The sequence below is a fragment of the Rhipicephalus sanguineus genome, chromosome 1 (genome assembly GCF_013339695.2).
Source record: "Rhipicephalus sanguineus isolate Rsan-2018 chromosome 1, BIME_Rsan_1.4, whole genome shotgun sequence".
Taxonomy (NCBI): Eukaryota; Metazoa; Arthropoda; class Arachnida; order Ixodida; family Ixodidae; genus Rhipicephalus; species Rhipicephalus sanguineus.
In genome coordinates this window covers 25,598,488-25,618,738 of record NC_051176.1, presented here as the reverse complement: position 1 = coordinate 25,618,738, position 20,251 = coordinate 25,598,488, and the positions used below count along the sequence as shown (strand labels likewise).

At 48.3% G+C, this 20,251-nt stretch overlaps 1 protein-coding gene across 2 annotated transcripts in view; it reads right to left on the bottom strand.

Annotated features, from left to right (window-relative positions):
• LOC119389872 (aspartate--tRNA ligase, mitochondrial) overlaps positions 1-20,251 on the bottom strand; it is a 338,524-nt gene that overhangs the window by 230,062 nt on the left and 88,211 nt on the right. For both annotated transcript variants that reach the window (XM_037657287.2, XM_037657295.2), the window contains exon 6: positions 2,845-2,968. In XM_037657287.2, coding sequence (XP_037513215.1) covers positions 2,845-2,968 — 124 coding nt within the window. The remainder of the gene's footprint in view (positions 1-2,844; positions 2,969-20,251) is intronic.

Sequence of the window (20,251 nt, the reverse complement as noted above, 5' to 3'; positions counted from 1 at the left end):
GTAATCTGCTAGGTTCATGCGTGGTGGTTCCTACTACTCTGCAACCGCAAGTGCTGCACCTGCTCCATGAAGGCCATCCTGGCATTTCAAAAATGAAAGCGGTGGCTTGTAGTCATGTGTGGTGGTCTACCCTGGATGATGATATCGCCAATACAGTGCGTCAGTGCCGCGTGTTCCAGGAGAACCAGAGAACCACGCGGCCAGTAGCAATGACGCCGTGGCCGTTTCCAGAGAGGCCGTGGTCGCGAACTCAGATTGACTTTGCCGGACCTCTCAGAAATCGGTACTTGCTGATTGTGACTGATGCTTATTCAAAATGGATAGAAGTCGTTCCTGTGACCACACCATCGACGGATGCCACTATTCCGTGCTTGCGCACCATGTTTAGCACCCATGGGTTGCCGGACGTAATCGTGTCGGATAATGGGTCAGCCTTCGTGAGTGCCAGTTTCAAGGAATTCCTCCAGCGAAATGGCATTAAGCATGTGCTGACACCACCATATCATCCCGCTTCGAATGGTGCTGCAGAGCATGCAGTACAAACAATCAAGGCAAAGCTGAAGAAGGCAGTGGGTGGAAGCTTCGACTGCCAGATCGCACCCGTCCTTCTGAACTACAGATCAACGCCGCATGAGACCACGGGATGCTCACCGGCCGAGTTGATGATGGGACGTAAGCTGAAGACAGCTTTGACTCTGTTACATCCCGACTTGAGGTCCAGAGTCCTGACAAAGCAGATCCGGCAGAAGGTAGCGCATGAGAAGAATGTCCACCTGATGCCAATTGCGCAACCAGGGGACGCTGTCTATCCGAGGAACTTTCGAGACGGTCCTCCCTGGGTTCCTGCGACAGTGACTTCCACCTCGGGCGACCACATCGCTGACGTCACACTGCGAGATGGTCGACTCTAGAGGCGACATCGGAGCATTCGCGCCCTGATTTCGCTATACCTGACGCGCTTTCGGATGCTGTGGCAGAGGCGCAGACCTGTCCGCGTGATATAAGTGCACATGACCAACAGAACGACATCGGACAACCTCATCTGAACGCCAACGGCCTGGACGAAGCTGTACAGAATGAAGCTGGGAAGGGTTCAGCAGAAGCCGTGCCAGATGCTTCAGCGCTCTCCTCGTCTGAACCGCAAACACCCCCATTCCGAAGAAGCTCAAGAGCAAGACGTGCCGTGGTGCGCTATTCGCCGTGAGCGCCCTAGACCAGTGTTTCCAGTGTGGGTGGGGAGGAGTGTGACGGCTCGCCATGCGTTTGGCCGAGGAGCACGACAGATGGCGCCACATCATGGGTTAACGGCTCATGTTCAACAGCGCAGTTCGCGGAGCACGCGAACTGAAATAAAGGCAGTTGGTCACCGGAGTCTGTGTTGGCTGGTTGCTCGCTTTCGTTCTCCGTTTACACGGGGGAACGCACCCGATATCACAACCTACGTCACGAGTTTGTGTTGGCAGGTTGCTGGTTGTGCCCTTGCGCTTGTGCGCTTGTGCTACCTGCCATTTCTTCCTCCGTGCCTGCGGCTTTGCGTGTGCTGGTTGTGCTCCCTTCCGCTGTTCGCTCATTGTGCCATTTGGCAGATGTTATGGCCCGCTAACGCTAGCGGCAAGCCTGCCGCAACGGTGTGGTGCCGCAGAACATCGGCCGTCGCCACACGCACGAGAGCTGTTCAACGTGCACGGCAAGCTTCTCCGGCGAGGCATTCGCACCTCCGAAAAACATGGCCGCACTGCCAAAAGCGGCTGTCGTCCACTTCACGGCGGCCATCAAGCGGCCGCCGTGCGCTCTGTAGCGTGTAAGCTCCAAACTGATGCTTCCATTTGCTTTAGATTCATGTCCTTAAGCTTAGACAGCAATGTATTCGTCCCGATTCGGCGCCGTTTTGAGAGCCATAGTCAAATAATCGATGCTGTAGAGTTAACGAGTCAAAATGGGCGCTTCCGAATGCTCGGAGGACATAGATTACGCGTTTGTTAGTTGTTTCTAATCCTCCATAGATGGTGCCACTTGACCTAGTGCCACCTTGGGGACACTTTATTTGGTTTTATGCGATGCCTTTTTTTAATGCCGGACAGACTAAAACGCTCTATTGACTGCTCGAACCATGCCTGGCAACGACACGGACGACATCCGCACTTCTAGCGTGAAAAACGCGGATCAAAAAGCAAGCAGCTCGAAGCGTCCCGTGTCAGACGAACTGGCGTAGCAGACGAACCGTAAATGCAGCGCCCGCCGAACCCGCTCACGCGCGTCGCCTACGTCACAATTTTGCGTGGTCACGTGGCCCACTGTGTTTAACCGTCCTCCGGAAGTAGTGCTGCTAGCTCGGTGCTCTTTGAAACCGAAACTGCGACTGGGCGTTCTAAAAACGTCTCTAAATAAATAACCGTCGTGCACTCGCGCAAACGAGGTTCGCAGCCGTGATAAGTGGATCATAAGCTATCTATTGCAACAAAAAAAAACAAGGTGTAAAATTTTGGTGTCAGTGCTCCTTTAATGAGAGGTTGGTGCCATTAAACAATTTAGGCGCTTTCCAGGACTAGAAAACAAGTACGAATGAACAAGGTTTTCTCGTAATGATAGGGAAGCCATAACGTTTCATGCCTGTTTACTACCGCTTGTGACACCACATTGGTTGCGGGCCTTCAGAAATGTGTGGTTGTCATCCAGTATCAGTTATTATTATTTGGGACTTTTTATTATTTGGGAACCCCAGAATGACTTCACCGACCCTCATTTGAGAACCATTCCACTCACACTTTAAGCGGTCTCCATTGCAATTACAGACAGGCAATTGCAGCTACCCCCCTCCAAGCAAAAATGTGCTGGATCCCATACCACACTGCTGTGCCAGGAACTGACGCATGTGCCGAAGGAGGTCCGAGCGAAAGCGCAGCCGCTGCTGCATTTCTGTGGAGCGCAGGTCGAGATACCGGTAGCGCATCCGCAGTGGTTCCCGCTTCTGCAAGAAGGACACAGCAGAACGCATGAACATATTGGCTACTAAGCATTTATGCGGAAAAGCCAGCCTCACAGTGCGAGAACTTACTTGGATGACATGATCGTTCTGGTTGGCACAAGGGCCAAGTGTGGCGAAAGAACACCATGACATTGTTCTTGATGACCACAGGTATACAATAAGGAAGAGCATATGCTTGGGCATGCTGGCAATCCATGTAACCTTTCTAATAGGATTCAGAAAATAAAACAAACATAGGAGGCTAGCTACACTGCGTCCATGTCGTCCCTTCCAGTTCTTTGTTTTTTGTGCACTATAAAACTTAACATATAATAGGGGTGTGCAAATATTTGGAATTCTGACTACCAGTAGAATATTTCCCTTATTCAATTATTAGGATGCATATTCAAACGTTCCAGACTATTTGACTGTTGCTGGACATTCAGCAAAGTAACCTAATACGTTCGGACACATTTTCGAGTAACTGAGCAAGTAACAAATTACTTGTGATATGCACGCATTCTGTTTACAGTAAAACCTTGTTAATATTAACCCTTTGAGGGTCAATTTTTGTCGCCGAATGCAACCCGCAAGGATCGATTTTTTTTACTATTCATTTAAATTCTTCAGATGGATGTATTTCAGAAAAATGGTGTAATTTTTGGGGGGGAGCATGAAGTGACAAAAAAATCGTTTGTGTTGTTACGTACACATGGTTTATTTGTAAGTAACAGCAAGATAAATTCTAAAGAAAAACCTATACGACTGTTAAAAATTTATGCGCAGCAATAAACGTCTGTGTAGTTCACAGACGTACAAAAATAAGTGCACGAAATGGCGTCAAGTGGAAACACAGAGGAAGAAAAGCCGCTTCTGATCCAGTCAGCATTGTCTAGCCGCGCAGGCTTTTGAGATGTCACTCACTCATCAACATCTGAGTCTTGACTCGTAAGTAACTCCTCATATGAAGGGCTGACATTTACCAAATCAGATTCTGGTTCAGCAGTTGAGCGGCAATTCGGAGGACTCACCACTAGACTCAATTGCGGCACAGTAACCAGCACGCGCTTCCATAGCACAAGCAAACTGCGTGTGTGAGAGCATTGAAGAAAACTGAGCGCGTCCGGAAAGGAAAAACAAGTCCGAAACTTATAATAATAATTCGTCTTATTGCCAACGAGACGGAAGCAGTTTCTGTGCATCCCCAAAACAGGAAACGCAACCACAGCGGCATCATTTGAGTCAGTCAGCGCCTGCACAGAAGCAGGTGTAATCGCGTACCTGGGAGCAATAAACGAGAGAGTAACAAATCGGTCACCTTTTGAAAGATTCTAAACCAGAAAGCCACAAGTTTTGCGGGCACAACAAGCGGGAATTGGCTGAAGGACGAAACCGAAACTAGCCGGTGCACCGCTGTAGTAAAGCATAAAAGAAAAACGGAGAGACATCGGCGCAAGAAAAAAATTCCACTTATTCACACAGTGTGGCAGCATATGCCAAACAAGAGAAATGATAGAAAAAGGCGCACATTTTAAACACACAAGCGATGACATACATGCGTGTCTTTGGCTCTCAAAGGGTTATGCTTTGGCTCTCTTATGGTTTGGCTCTCAAAGGGGTGTGTGAATATCAATATTTTTAAATACGAATCGAATACGAATCCATAGCTTTGAATACGAATCGAATACCGAATAATCAAGAGAGGTAAGTTTATTTTCCACCAGTAATCATTTATTTTACTACATATTTATGTTGGAAACAGTACACTTGTATGCTATCAGCACAAAATCTGTTATTGCACAAAAGAATATCTGTACTTGCCAGGAAGTGCATGACTGAGCTATATTTAGTGGAGCTTGTAAGTTAATGGCTTAGGCTCAATTCACATGTTGAACAAACTTTCTCTTTCCTTTTCTTTGAGTGGTAGCACTGTATCAGAAAAACAAACAACAAAAGAAAAAGCTTTTGAACCAGCCTTGGTGGCTTAGCGGCTGTGGTGTCATACTAGTGAGTAGGAGGGCGCTAGTTTGATTCCTTCCCAGCTGCATTATGAAGGGGTCAAATGTAACAGTCCCCATTAAAGAACCCCAGATGGTGTTATGATCGGGCTTCATGGCTTGGCGCCGCTGGATCATGGAAATGATTTCGCGGCATCTGCTCTGCTTTCTGCATCGTCAACATTCCCCGAAACGCGCCAGATGCGGCGACAACACTGCAATTGTGTCCTGAGCCCTTCAAGGCTGTCAGTTCCCTCGTCAAATGCTTTGGACACACTCGGCTGAGTTTGACGGTTTTATGGCCTGGAGATGAACTATTTCCAGTCGAGGTTGCTCGGAGGAGGCAGTCACTTGTGCACTGCTTTGTTCAGCATTCTGCGAGATGCACCGAACAATTAGCCGAGCGCCGGAGATTCCTCATCGGGCACCTTTCCTACACTACACGGTGTCTTTGTGGTTTTGTGACCCGACCGAGAACTGGCCGTCAGCTGCGCGAGCGACGCTGTCGAGGCAGGGAAAGACTGCACCTGACAACACACCTGACAACACGACCAGTTTTTAGGCATGTGCACCGTCGTGATCCCTTCATTGTGTGTATGGTGCCTTTGTGGCTTTGTGACCCGACCGGGAGCAGACCGTCGGCTGCGCTGGCGATGCTATCGAGGCAAGGAAAGACTGTACCTGACAACACGACCAGTTTTCAGGCACGTGCGCCGCCGTGATCCCTTCATTGTGTGTATAGTGCCCTATTGTGTCTTTTATTCACCTTCCGTGCACCGTCCGTTATGCCAGACGCGCCGCTTCTCTCTTTCCTGGGGTGGGAAGGAGGTGGTGCTTTACTTTTCCTTTAGGGGGCGGAGATGAAGACAACGTGTTGATTGGAACTGTCTTGGACTTCATTGTTTTCTCCAACAGGAGATCCTGGGAAGGCCCAGGCTTTGTAACGCTACCACACGCTACCAAATCGTCATGTAAATAAACGTTCTTGTAATCATCTCTGGCTCCTGATCTCTATTTCTCCCTGAGGCCAGACTGCTCCCCGGTCCTATGGGCAAACCCCCAACCACATCCACTGGTTGGCAGCGGAGGGATGTCCCATGCTTGACTCGGGCTTCAGCAATAGCGAGTGGTTGACTTTCTCTGAGTCGCTTTGGTGTTTTTCTAAAACTGGTGGTAAACTTCTGGGCGTATCGGCTTCGTAGCTCGCTTCCATACGTCACAGCTATTTACCAGATTTTAGCTTTCCTCTTCTAAAACCGGCAGTAATTTTTTCCGTATGTATAGGCTTCGCTTGTTCGCCTCCTAACGTCATGGCTCATAAGAAAGTCCTCGCTCGTAAAGACCATGGATTTAGTAACCAAGCTAAAGAAACCAGACCTCTTGTCACTGGGTGAAGAGCTGGGAATTGAGAAAGCCACAGCTGATTAGGGCGATTCAAGAATGCAGTGCGGAGAATGACAAAATCGAGGAGTGCTGGGAAGAAGTTGAAAAAAGGCAAAAAGAGGCAGAGGAAAACAAAAAAACATGCCGAGATAGACAGGAGAAATTACAAAAGACGATTAGAGTTAGGAATTCATCAGGCATCAAGTAACCCGATTAACCAGAGAGCACCCTCCGATAAGAAAGTGAAAGACAATTCTGCCGAGACCACAACCGTAGTGAACAGCTTAAAAGAAAAAGAGAAACAGAAGGCGTCTGAGGCTAGAATGCCGGTCGTCTGCCGCCGTTGCCAAGAGCCTGGTCACCTTTCGACTGGCTGCCAAACGCCTAGAAATGTTCTCTCTTTGGTGGACAGCAGCGACATTAAAGGAGCAGAAAGCGCTAATGATCCACAGGTCAATAGCCAGGTAGAGATTGTGGGATCATTCGGACTGCCCGTTACTGAGGCTGCCGGGTCACAAAACCTGCCCAAGCATTATCCCTCTTCGAATGACTCAGATATGCTTTTGTTAAAGAAGGCCCTTTGTTATGGCGACCATACGGTTGAATCTCCAACGCGTCCCACAGCTTGTAACTCCCCTCCTGAAATGAAAAGCAGCGCGATTCAGGAAGTCTTAAATGCTGCTGATCCATGGGTTGAAAGCCACGACCAATGCGCGGGTGGCAAGACAGAAACGATAGTTGAAGAGGACGGTGTGCGTTTTGCGGTAGCCCGTGTGGAGATTGAGGGAGCATTCGGACTGCTCGAAACGAAGGCTTCCGGTTCACAAAACCTGAACAAGCATAATCCCTCTTCATACGACTCGGATATGCTTTTGAGAAAGGGCCTTTGTTTTGATGACCATACGACTGAAGCTCTGACGCGTCCGACAGTATGTAAGTTTGCTCCTGAGATGACACGTGGCGCGACTCAGGATGTGTTAAACACTGCTGATCCACATGTTGGTAGCCGCGTGGAGATTGAGGGACCGCTCGGGCTGCCCGTGACTGAGTCTGCCAGGTCACAAAACCTGCCCAAGCATTATCCTTATTTGACTTCGAGTCACTCGGAGATGCTTTTGCGTGAGGGCCTTTGTTTTGGTGACCAGTCGGCTGAAGCTCTGACGCGTCCGACAGCTTGTAAGTCCTCGCCTGAGATGATGCGTAGCGCGATTCAGGAAGAGTTAAGACGCTGCTGACCCACACGTCGATAGCCGCGACGAATGCGCTGGCATTCAAGTCACTAGGAATCCCACTAGCAAGGCTCAAGGAAAAACGGGAATCCGGCCTAGTGTTGCCTCATTCCAAAGGGCCATATGCTGCCAGCCTGACAGACTGGAAGGCCCATTTGCTGGCTTCTCTGTTTTCCTTGCTTTCAGTGCCTTACGAGGCCACAGGGGCAGACCATGTCCGTATATTCGGCTCTAAGTACGCGTCGTTCTGCTTCTTCCGAATTATGGCCCTTATTTTGGAGGGCCATCGAGGTTACGCACCTTCCCTATCTAGTAGGCACTCCTGTCTTTTCCTTCAGTTGGAAGGAGCATTTGAGCTATCTCAGGGATGTTTTGGGGCAACTGTGTGCTGCCGGCTAAACTCTGAGGGGCAAAATTTTGCCATGTCGCAAAAGCTGAGGTGTGTTGTTTGGACCACGATGTTGGGCAAGATAGCAGGAACGCTGTTAGTCTCAGCCGTGCTTATCTGATTTAACGCCAAGCTTTAGACACCTTTCATTTGCGTTTTGTGTCCATGACATGCATTTAGTGTATTCTGTTAATCACTTCCTAACATTCTTGTATCGCCTGTAGCACCTGCGTGCTTTAGAGGATGTGGCTTTCTCTGGAAATGATACAAAACATTAGGCTACTGATTTTGTTCATGTTTAGCATGTCTGTTTCTTATGGCTTTTGTTAATTGATCTGTGACTTTCACGAACGAGAGCATAAATGTAATTTTCGAGCCAGTTTCGATTAAAGAATGCGGCCTGGCATTTCTCAAGGTCAATTGGGTGCTCTCTGTTTGTTGTGGCTTGGGTTCGGCTGGTTCATTTCTGGCACTTGCAAGCCGTCTCTCAGGTCCAAGGCTGGGGCTCAGCCTACGTCAGAACGAAGACAGGGGAGCAAGTCTACGGCCTCTCCGGGGTGCTTCGGTATTGCATCCCCTTCGAGACCTCCAGGCGCGGTGGACGGGCTGTTGTGATCGGACTTCATAGCTTGGCGCCGCTGGATTGTGGAAATGATTTGGCGGCATCTGCTCTGCTTTCTGCATCGTCAACGTTCCCCGAAGCGTGCCAGATGCGGCGACAACACTGCAATTGTGTCGTGAACCCTTCAAGGCTGTCAGTCCTCTCGTCAATCGCCGTGGACACACTCTGCTGAATTTGACGGTTTTATGGCCTGGAGATGAACTATTTGCAGGCGAGGCTGCTCGGAGGAGGCAGTCACTTGTGCACTGCTTTGTTCAGCATTCTGCGAGATGCACCGGACAATTAACCGAGCGCCGGAGATTCCTCATCGGGCACCTTTCCCACACTACGCGGTGTCTTTGTGGATTTGTGACCCGATTGGGAACTGGCCGTCAGCTGCGCCGGCGACGCTGTCGAGGCAGGGAAAGACCGCACCTGACAACACACCTGACAACATGACCAGTTTTCAGGCATGTGCGCCATCGTGATCCCTTCATTGTGTGTATGGTGCCTTTGTGGCTTTGTGACCCGACCGGGAGCTGGCCGTCAGCTGTGCCGGCGATGCTATCAAGGCAAGGAAAGACTGCACCTGACAACACGACCAGTTTTCAGGCATGTGCGCTGCTGTGATCCCTTCATTGTGTGTTTAGTGCCCTATTGTGTCTTTTGTTCACCTCCCGGGCACCGTCCGTTGAGCCAGGTGTGCCGCTTCTCTGTTTCCTGGGGTGGGAAAGAGGCGGTGCTTTACTTTTCCTTTAGGAGGTGGTGCTTTACTTTTCCTTGAGGGGGCGGAGATGAAGACAACGTGTTGATTGGACTGTCTTGGACTTGATCGTTTTCTCCAACAGGGGATCCTGGGAAGGCCCAGGCTTTGTAACACGCTACCGAACGCTACAACACGCTACCAAATCATCATGTAAATAAGCGTTCTTGTAATCAGCTCCAGCTCTTGATCTCTACTTCTCCCTGAGGCCAGCCAGGCTGCTCCCCGGTCCTATGGGCAAACCCCCAACCACATCAATGGTCACAACTGATCAGGATTCCCCCACTATCATCGTCATATCGGGGTTTTGGGAGTTTTGGCACTACAACCCCCTGTACTTAATGTTTTTGTTATTTTTATATATACTTTCACCCCTGTTATCACCGGTCTACACTCTGCGGCGTCTTTCGGCCTCACAACGATCATTATCGGGGTTGCTTGCCTTTCCTTTCTCAAAAACTGTGCACTGGAGTCTGTTGGAGTTTTTTTGTTGGAGTGACGCCTTTTTTTTGCGGGAGTTTACGGACCCGCAACTCCTGTTCGAAATGCGGCGTCGGCCACGGGCGCACTGCGAGGATCACCTTCGTGCACTTGTTGCTGCCAGCAATAAACTGACGCTGGCAAAAGAGCGAGATTGGCGAGAGTGCACGAACAATACGCCCGGGTGTGATGCGCGTTCGATAGATTCTAAAGGCGCGCTGTCGGGAACGCAGCGTAACTTTGCGGTATATTCATCGCCTGACGTGCGCCACCACTAGCTAGAAGGAAATATATGTGATGACACCGATGAAGCCGCAGTAAAGGTTACCAAAAGTGCCCACTACTGGCGCTATCATCGAATCACTTCAGAACTACGCCAAGTATAGTGGCTGACATCGCGGCACAGCGGACGGACGACTCATGCGGCTTTTTTATCGATGCTTGAGCGTACATTTGTATGCCGATCCATTAGCGAAAACCATCACAGCTACATATGGGACGCGGTACCTCTGCAGCATAGAGCCGAGCGTCCCTTGTTAGTTGTGTGTGGCGCGTCGCCTGCTAAGCTCACCCAGTTACGTGCCGAGACGTTCACTGTAACGTACGCGTGCGTTTGTGCACAGCACGATTTCTCCGCGCTTGGAAAGCAACGGACCGAGCAAAAGTGAGCCGAGTACTTTCTCAGGCCAATGCAGCGACGGCGAGCTACTTTCATTTCTGGAATAGCAGACTCGAGGTGAGGGCCAGTTGGTGATGGAGCATACTTGGTGAAAATTAAGCGCAATGGGCGGGACAAAAGAAGGAACTCACAGGACGAAGCGCTACTAACAAGTGTGAACATTTATTGAAAACATAGCCGCAGCTAGACAATGCGCGCATGTGCGCAAGGCTTCTGATGATCTGCACCAAAACCAACAACAAACAACAAAGCCAGGCGCGAGATGAAGGGTAAACTAACATAGGGAGCCAGCGAAGTCAGTTTTCTTAATTGCGGTATATTCCAGACAAATCCATTGTTTCTTTATTGTTTCGGCCTCTTGAAGTTGCACTTCAGCTGGCTACGTGCTGCTCGCAACATTTCCTCTTGCTGGAGAGTGTACTCGTAAAAGTTGTCGCACTTCATGCCGAAGTTCAGCCAAAGTATTTAAAGACCTTCGAATCCACCGCTAGCCACCGCAACATTGCTTCGTGCGTGCTATTCGTCAGAACATCGTGTTCTGGAGCGTGACGTGCGTTGTCGGGTGTGCGTTGGATCACATAAAACTTTTTAACTGGATGGTCCCGAATAAATCCCGGACATATAGCTGTCCCGACAGGGACGGCTCAGGACGCTGTATGAAAAGACGGGACAGTCCCGCGAAGTCCAAAACGGTTGGTAACCCTATTTGTGCCCCGCGTTATCCGGACCAGCGAAAGAGCGTATGCTTGACCATGTTGGTAATTCATGTTTCACTTCTTGAGCGCCAAGCGACGCGGACACAGCGCTTGGCGTCCGCGTTGCTTTTTGGCGCTCAAAAAGTGAAACATGAAACGAACCAGCGAGTGGCGTGGGGTCGCGCCATTCCTCGTGAAGATAAACTGACCGACACATCACGTATGTGTGCATGATATGCACCTTCACGAGGAAGACATCCTGAAGACTTTCACTCACATGGTCTATGGTAAGAATTAAGGTTGAAATCGCCAGCGGAAAGGAGCCTCGTGGAAGGATGCGTCCCAACGATATTCCCGAACTTGCCTTCATTTGAGTGATTCTAAAAATCGTGCTGTAAATAATATTTTACACTTCATTGGAGCTGTTTTGATAAGGTTTAATGCTTGAGACTGCAAATAAATCGTGCCGTTTGTGTGCATCACACTATACATGCCATATCTCAAAAATCGTTTCACTGCATTGCGTGCGTACGTAAAATAATAGATTTTTTTTTCTGTAGCAGGACTGAAAGTGTGGCGTGCGGCGATTTCACCGCTCAATGATTGCGAATAACGACAGCCGCGATACGGAGTGAAAATGCCTCACTTCAAAAAATATAAAGTGAAGAATTATCGGAAAAAAAAACAGCGCAAAAAAGACGGACAACCAGAAAAAGGAATGCACAAACAGCAGCGCTGACTTACAAACAAAGATTTATTCGTTAACACCGCGCAATACTTGCACAAAACGAAAAGAAGGAAGTACCAACACGCCCAAGCATCTACTTTAGCTAAAGAATTACGCTACGGGAATGCGTCATATAGTTATAATATGCTATCAAGCATCAGTTATCGTGGGCAGTCTAGAAAGCCATAGCTTTACTGACTTTGCCTTACCGCTGCTAAATATTACTCAGGTTTACGCTGCAGCGGCAGCGCAATGAAAAATCTCGATAATATACAGTCGGCGATGTAAACAACGAAGCCCATTCTGAACGGCCGGCTCGGCGTCTTGCCACGCACACTACGCGTTTTCGTCTGCTAGCGGAAGCTTGTTGCGCCGCCAGCGCCACCAAACCGGAAGCTGCCCTGGCGCCACGCGACGGGTTGGCTGACGCGGGGAGTTTCGCAACTTACCTGGTTCTATAAACGTTGACTTACACCAGAGGCAACAGCACTAAGCCACACGCACTGATGAGCAGGCAGTTCATGATCGTTGATAGGTTTGTCACGGAGAAGTGCCACGGCGCGTTCATCGGTAGCCATCGTCAAGCCCCTGTGTATTTCTGATGCTTCGTGTCAGCATCACCGCACTCACGCCGAAGTCGTAGTAATCACTGGTTGACCGTTCATGCGCTTACCGTAAAAGCGAAAAATTGGAAGTTCTTTTCAGCAATATATACGACCGAATATTCGAAAAGATCGAATCATTCGAGCACCTTCAAATATTCGAAACTTCTCAAATACACGATTTTCGAATCGAACACGAATACTGCAAATGTAATATTCAACTGATATTCGAAACTTTCGAATATTCGCACACCTCTAGTTAATATACACATAAATATTTATACTAGTTATAAGCTAGTTGCGACAACCATGTCTCCACAGAGCCCAATGTACTTGCTGACAGCTTAAAGAGGAGCTCTGGTGTACTTTTCACCATATCATTATTTTCTAATGGTATTTACAGTCCTGTAACAGATGGGGTGGTTCAATCTGTTTAACGGTTCAATCGATAACATTAGATAAGCAAAAAACAATGCTGACACCCAAACAGGTATTATGCAAAGCCTACGATGGCATCCCACGCTACCCCACAGTGTAAGGTAGACACAGTACAGATGCTGGTGGCACACGAAAAGAGAAACTGGTGATGTCATTCGACGATGCAGCAAGCTGTACTAGCTTTCCAGAACTTGAGAGTGGCGATCGAAGTGAGGATTTGAGCACGGGATGATCCCCATTTGTTTTTTACGACCTTCTCGGGGAGGTAGGATTGCAGGATACGATGTCACAAACATGAGGTGGCCCTCACCGAAAGGCATAATATAGGAACTCAATAAAATCTTGAACATTCATTTTCAGGAAAACTAAGTGACTTGCAATCATATAGTATGGCACACAAAGAGAGCCAAAGAGAACATATTGAAAATTTTATTGAGATCAGTGAAAGTAAAGAAAGCTCCAGAGTTGCTCTTAAGTGCTAATCTGTAGTGGCGTGTCCTATACCTACCAGTTAGAGCAGAAAAGTACACAAGGTTGCTTTGTAGCACTTTTCCTGAAAAGAGTAAGTATAAATACTATGACAAATAAGACACAGCTGAACCCCTTTATAAGAGACACTGATGTAGCACACAAATGGGCATAAGGGACACCAGTGTGCCTACATAGAAATATGGGTTGATCAGAACATGGTACCTTGCTTATATAAGAGACAGGAACGGCTCCCCAGCACATGTCTCTTATAAAGTGGTTCAACTGTAGTGCTAAAAACACCTGAGCCAAACATTCCTTCTAAGTTTTAGCCTGTATAACTAGCAGGACAGTATTGCTCGAAAAATCACCTGTTTTTTTTTCGTTAATTGTTCAGAACCCCCCATCATTTGTTGTTCTTTGCCCTTATGCAGCAGCAAACACAACGGATAGTCGGATAACGAGAAAGCAGTGCATCTGCCTTTAAAAAAGTGAATGCTGGATTTACTCGCATCATGGTCGAATTTTTTTTTCCACAAATATTGATGCAAGTTTAGGGGTGCAACGGTTCACAGGGTAAATTTTCAGTAAGAAGAAAACTTTTACCCTATGTTTGTGGTACATGAACTGCACACCAACTACCCTTTGACTTTTAGCTCACTCTATAACAGAGCCCTCACCATAGCTGCAAGGATTGTTGAAGGGGCCAACAGTGTCATAATTATAATTAATAACAATTGTTGGAGTTTAACGTCCCAAAACCACGATATTATTACAAGAGAAACCGTACTGAAGGACTCTGGAAATTTTGACCATCTGGTGTTCTTTAACGTGCACCTAAATCTAAGCACACTGGCCTCTAGCATTTCGCCTCCATCAAAATGCAGCCAGGGATCTGTCCCATGACCTTTGGGTCAGCAGTCGAGCCCTGCAACCAATAGACCGCTGTGGCAGGTGTGCAGTGTTATCGCAGGGGTCACTGTAGCAGTCCCACAGAAAGTTGAGAAAAAAAAAGTTCAGCGTTGTCTGGTGCATTCTAAATGTCACACCTAATCAGCATAAAGCGGTTCTTGAGCTCCTGCAGTGCCATAACTTCATAATCCAGTGCCAGTACAACCGCTGAGGACATTTGCTCCCACGACTAGCAAGTAGAGCTGTGCGAATAGCAAATTTTGGGTGCGAAGCGAATTTGAACAATAAAGTGTGAGTGCGAATCGAATCAAATTATTTTCCTATATTTTTCTGATACTTCGAAGCATAGGCGTGCACACGAAGGGGGCAGGGGCGCCCCCCCCCCCCCTCTCTGTTTACCCATTAGGCGGCGCGAAGCCTGCCCCATACGTTGTAGGGTTTTGCGGCTGCATCTAGCCCTGAACCCTTTAGAGATGAGGCCAAGACCCAAAGAGACACATCTTTACTGGTCCAAGCCTTGGCTGCAACTGCCCGCTGCCAGCGGCTGCCGCGTGACACGAGCGCACATGCGATCGTCGTTTCCTTCTACGCGCTCACAGCCGCCGAGCGCCCCCATACTGTTTACCTATGGCCATGCAGGCTTTTGATGATAATGGCAGCCAAAGGCCCCTGATGTTGCATTCCAAACGCTGTTTAATTTCAATCTTCACTTCAGAAGAGCCAGGGACCAAAGGCAGGCCATTGTGAGAAGCACATCATCGCTTCATTTTTCTTTATCCATTGTGAATTGTCCATTGAACCCAACCGACAGGGGGGGGGGGGGGGCTGCGATGACACTTTGCCCCCACACCCTCCTAATGGGGAACCCTGCGCACGCCTGTGCTTCGAAGCGAAATTACTCAAAAAAAATGTTGCAGAGGATTCCTAAGCATATTCTAAATTACATTCTAAAAACATTAAGACTCCACAATGGCGCAACCGGGCACCGCCATTTTGGGCTCCTCGGGAAAAGCATTTGTCCGTCTTAAAATTTCTTACTACAGCTAGGCTCTCCATTGAGAAAAAAACATAGAAAAAACAAATGTTTAAAGTTCGCTTCGAGGCCTCCAATTGGCTGTGTATGCCATGTTGCTCGAGCATGCCTCGCCCCGACGCTCGCTTCGGGAGAGCGTCGTCTGCTGCTTACGTGTCACGGCTGTCGACAATCGCGCTACTTAGTGACACGTTCGCACTCGCTCTCTATTTGCGGGGCGACGTCGACGATCACTTGAAAGTATAATTACACTTTAGTTTGGCAGCTGCAAGCGGAACCTGAATCATCAGACTGCGATAGTGCACTGTGCTCGTTGCGAACATCGCAGACGCGCATCCATGACCGACTGACTCGTGGGACCCGCGGTTAGAGGTTCTACTTATCAGCACTTCAGACCTCGTGACGAAGACCATCGCAGGACGACTCTTTGTACTCGTGATTGAGCATGAAGCACTTCGAAACATCGGACACTGCGGCCACGTACACTGCGACCGAACGTACTGCTCGGAGTCGTGGCTAGGCCTAACTCCGTGAACGTCTATGTACGAGACGCATCCGAACTTTGTGGGCAATAACATCATGCTAGCGTACATTGCAGACATGCGAGAAGCCGCAGTGTCATGTGCTTCGTCGCAAGCAACGAATCGCATCGCCCGATGGATTCCTCGGAATTGCGGATGGGCATTTTGCGCATTGGCAGAAAACCCCCGGACCAAGCTCGTCGCGCAGCGACCACTCGGAGCACCGGTGGAATCGGCTAGAAGTTTCTCATGTCGGCGCCCCAAAAGGCAACACCAAGCACGCTGCACGCCGATTTGTTATTATTATTTTCTGTTGTTTTGAACCGTTATATTAAATGCGAAACATTTCTTAGCAAACTTCTGCGACCTTGAGTCTGTCTGTCTGTCTGTCTATCTAGCCGCCTACGACTTTGTGCTCTCCTGGCCACTTAGTTAATGCGACGTATCCCAAAATTGGTTTGGCACAACATGACTGTATAATGAACATAAATGATAGGTCATACCATCAAAATCATGACATACATGTCATGAACGGCATGATTTACATGCCACGGCCTTGGTGCTCATGCGGCCGTTTGGTTAACGTGATGTATACCAAAACTGGTATGGCGTGACAAGGTTGTCTGACAAACATAAGTGACAGGTCATATCGTGCAAATCATGACACGCACGTCATGTACTATCGGCGTCAAATGAAACCCGAACAGCGACAAGCCTTCGCAATGGTGTAGTGCGCGCCGTCTTGCTATCATCACTGACAGGCATGCACATCCGGTTTGGCCGCACTGCACATATGCGTGCCTGTCTATGGTGATAACTGGACGGCGCACACTATACCACTGCGAAGGCTTGCCGCTGTTCGGGATTCATTTGACACCGATGGTACAGCATGATTTACATGACATGGTCTCGTGGCGCTCGCGACCGTTTAATTATATGGATATATACCAAAACTGGTATGACGACGCATTTTTGTATGGCGAACATAAATGACAGGTGGTAACATGAAATCATGACATGCGTGTCATGTACGCTTTGACATACATGCCTCGCTCATGGTGCACTTGCGGCCGTTTCGGTATATTGACATGTACCAAATTTGGTATTGCGTGACGTGACTGTATGAAGAACATAAATCACAGGTGGTAACATAAAAATCATGATACAGTAAAAGCTCGTTAATTCGACACCCGTTAATTCGGAAATTCGGATAATTCGGACGGCTCTATTGGTCCCGGCCAAAGTGCATGTTAATCTATGGGACCAAACCTTCGTTAATTCGTCAGAATTGGGCTCCGCACCGCTTAATTCGGACAAATGCTGACGGCTGCCGCTACACAAAAGTGTGGTAAAGCATCGCTGGCACCACTGGAGCGAAACCGAAACCCAAGTGACATCGCCATCGTCATCAACTAGTGGGGGCGATCGCAGCGTCACTGAACGTCGGCGTCTTCTTTCTTCGCTCCAATGCGCCTCCGACGCCATTTCGACCATTTTCCCTTGTGTTGTGTCGGCACCGTGACCGTGTTTACATGTGAGGCCCGGGCATGCGGCAGTAGCTGACGATGGCATCGACGAGTTATCAGCCGAGTCCACCGACGATGACTGTCCGACCTTCGATGCAGTCCTTCCCACGAATATGACCCTTCAGGACTACATCGCGATTGATGATTGTGTCGCCACGACTGGTCTCCTGCCCGATCAAGAAATTATTAGTGATGTCGTGACTTCATCGCACCTCACGGGAAGTCTCGGAGGCGCTTTTGATATTAGAGGACGTTTGCCTGAGCACTTGCAACAGTTTGCGTGCTGTTGGCCGTTTGGAAGAGTTAAGAAAAATTGTAATGTCAGCCGGAATCTGCGCGAAAACGCACACGACCATTACAAAATACTTCAGCAAATAAAGGTATGCTTCTGCAACTTGATTTTAATGTTGTTTTTCCTGTTTATTCGTTAATTCGGCATTCGGTTAATTCGGACATTTTTTCCGGTCCCGTGAAATCCGAATTAACGAGCTTTTACTGTATGCATGTCGTGTAGGGCACGATTTACATGTCACGCTCATGGTGCGCTCATGGCCGTTTTGCTAGCTCGATAAACACCAAAATTGGTATTGCGCGACGTGACTGTACGACGGGCATAAATGACGGGTGGTAACATGACAATCATGACATGCATGTCGTGTAGGGCATGATTTACATGCCACGCTCACGGGCTACTCGTGGCCGTTTCGCTAGCTTGACATACACCAACATTGGTATTGCGCGAGGCAACTGTATGATGAACACAAATGACGAGTGGTAACATGACAATCATGACATGCATTTCATGTGCAGCATGATTCACATGACACACTCATGGTGCGCTCGCGGCCCTTTCCCTAGCTTAATATACACCAAAACTGGTATTGCGTGACGGGACTGTATGACGAACATAAATGACAGGTCCTAACATGCAAATCATAACATGCATGTCATGTCATGGACAGCACGATTTACATGACACTGTCTTGGTGCGCTTCCTGCCGTTTCGTTAACTGGATATACACCAAAATTGGTATGGCATGAGATGAGTGCGTGAAGAACATAAAAACAGGTCATGCATCGCATATACCAGAATATACGTTTCATTGTATGAAAGATTGTGCATGCATGAATGCATGACAAACATGCGATATACAATGAACTAGATGTCATGACATGATTGACTTCATTTTCCTCAAAGGCAAACAAGGCGATGTATGCAGCTCTTTGCTGGCTGCTTCACATTACATCGATTCCCACAGTGTGTGAGATCTGGCGGATTTTTTATTTTCCGGAAAATTCCGGTGCGAATCGAATCGAATAGCAAACACTATTCGAAAAATAGTCACACACCCCTACTAGCAAGAGATCCCTTTTGGCGGCATTTTCACGAAATTATCGCCCAACATGTTGGTGCCACTGAGCAATAATGTTCGCGGCCTGCTGTATAAACCCTTTCTGACACCACCTATAAACAGGGGTGAGACGGCTGAAATAGATTTGGGAGCAGTTTTGGGAGCAGCAAAATTTCAATTAAGGAGCAGGAGAACCTTGTCTAGGGAGCAGTTAGCGGCATTATTATGTCATTTTCGGAGCTTGAAAAAACAAATCTGTATCAACTTGGAGGAACAAGCACATATTTTAATTGGCTTAGAATACACATAACATTCAAACAGCCTTCGGAGAAAGCTTTTTTTAACAGATTATCGCCAGGTATGAACTACACTACCTTTTTACAAACCACGCAATTTATAATAACCCAGGTAACGACATATGAAATAGATGAAAAAAGTTTTTCCAACTAGGTTCACTTTACATTTGAAAATTAGAAAAGAAAGAACATCACAGTTCTCAAATAAAAAAAACTGCACAGGAATTGTAGTCGCATAGCAGCAGGTCTTTGCTTTAGATAAGCAATACCATTTAGCAGATTACTGCTTTGACTTTTTGTTGGTCTGCTTATTTAGCTTTTCAAGCTTCCCCAGAGCTTCCTGTAGGTCAGTGTTCCCCTTCGTGTAAGGGGGGGGGGAGGGGGAGGAGGAGCGCAAAGTCTGCCCCATACCGCCAATACTTTGACTTAATCAGGATTGGGGGCGCTGAAATGAACCTTCTCCCTCCCTGAAGGGGAACGAACCCTGCGTATGCCTATAAGCACCCCATCACAATAAAGCGCCTTCAACTACCTGCTCGGCCGCACGGGTGGCGTAATGTCAAGTGTAGTGCACGCTTTTAATAGGTGATAACAAACGCACGCTGCACCACCGTTCGCTGCCACCGCGTCCAGGACCGCCTTCAAGAATGGGTCCGAGCGCCGAGAAACCTTACTTCGGACACTAAGTCGTCAGACGCGCGCGTATGGCGCTGCAAGCGTAGCGCCGTTGTAGGCGTAATAGTTTCAAAACGCTCCTTGATGTCGCCACCACTGTCTATAGGACGGTCGTACGAGAGAGCCCGAACCAGCGCTGCGGCAAACGAACAAACAAAAAAGGCTTTGTCGTGCGCACTTGAGGCGCTATTTACAGAGGCACTGCATTTATTTCCTCCTTGGCGGTGTCGGCGCAAGCCAGGAGATGCAAATTGGAACTTGGTGGTTAGTGCCTAATACCGTTTAATGCGTAGTTATGCCGCGTTCACAGCAGGAGTGTTTTAACGAGTTTAACGCCATGCAGACGGAAATATTCCCTCTATCCAGACAAAAAATACTCACCTTTGCTCATTGCGGGAGAACACATGCAGCAGCGTCGACACCAAAACCGTAGCTAGCAGAGGAACAAGCTATGCACAATAACGAAAGGAAGTGGATATTCGCCCGGCATCCGGCTGAATTGCGCGAGCCGAACTTGGCCG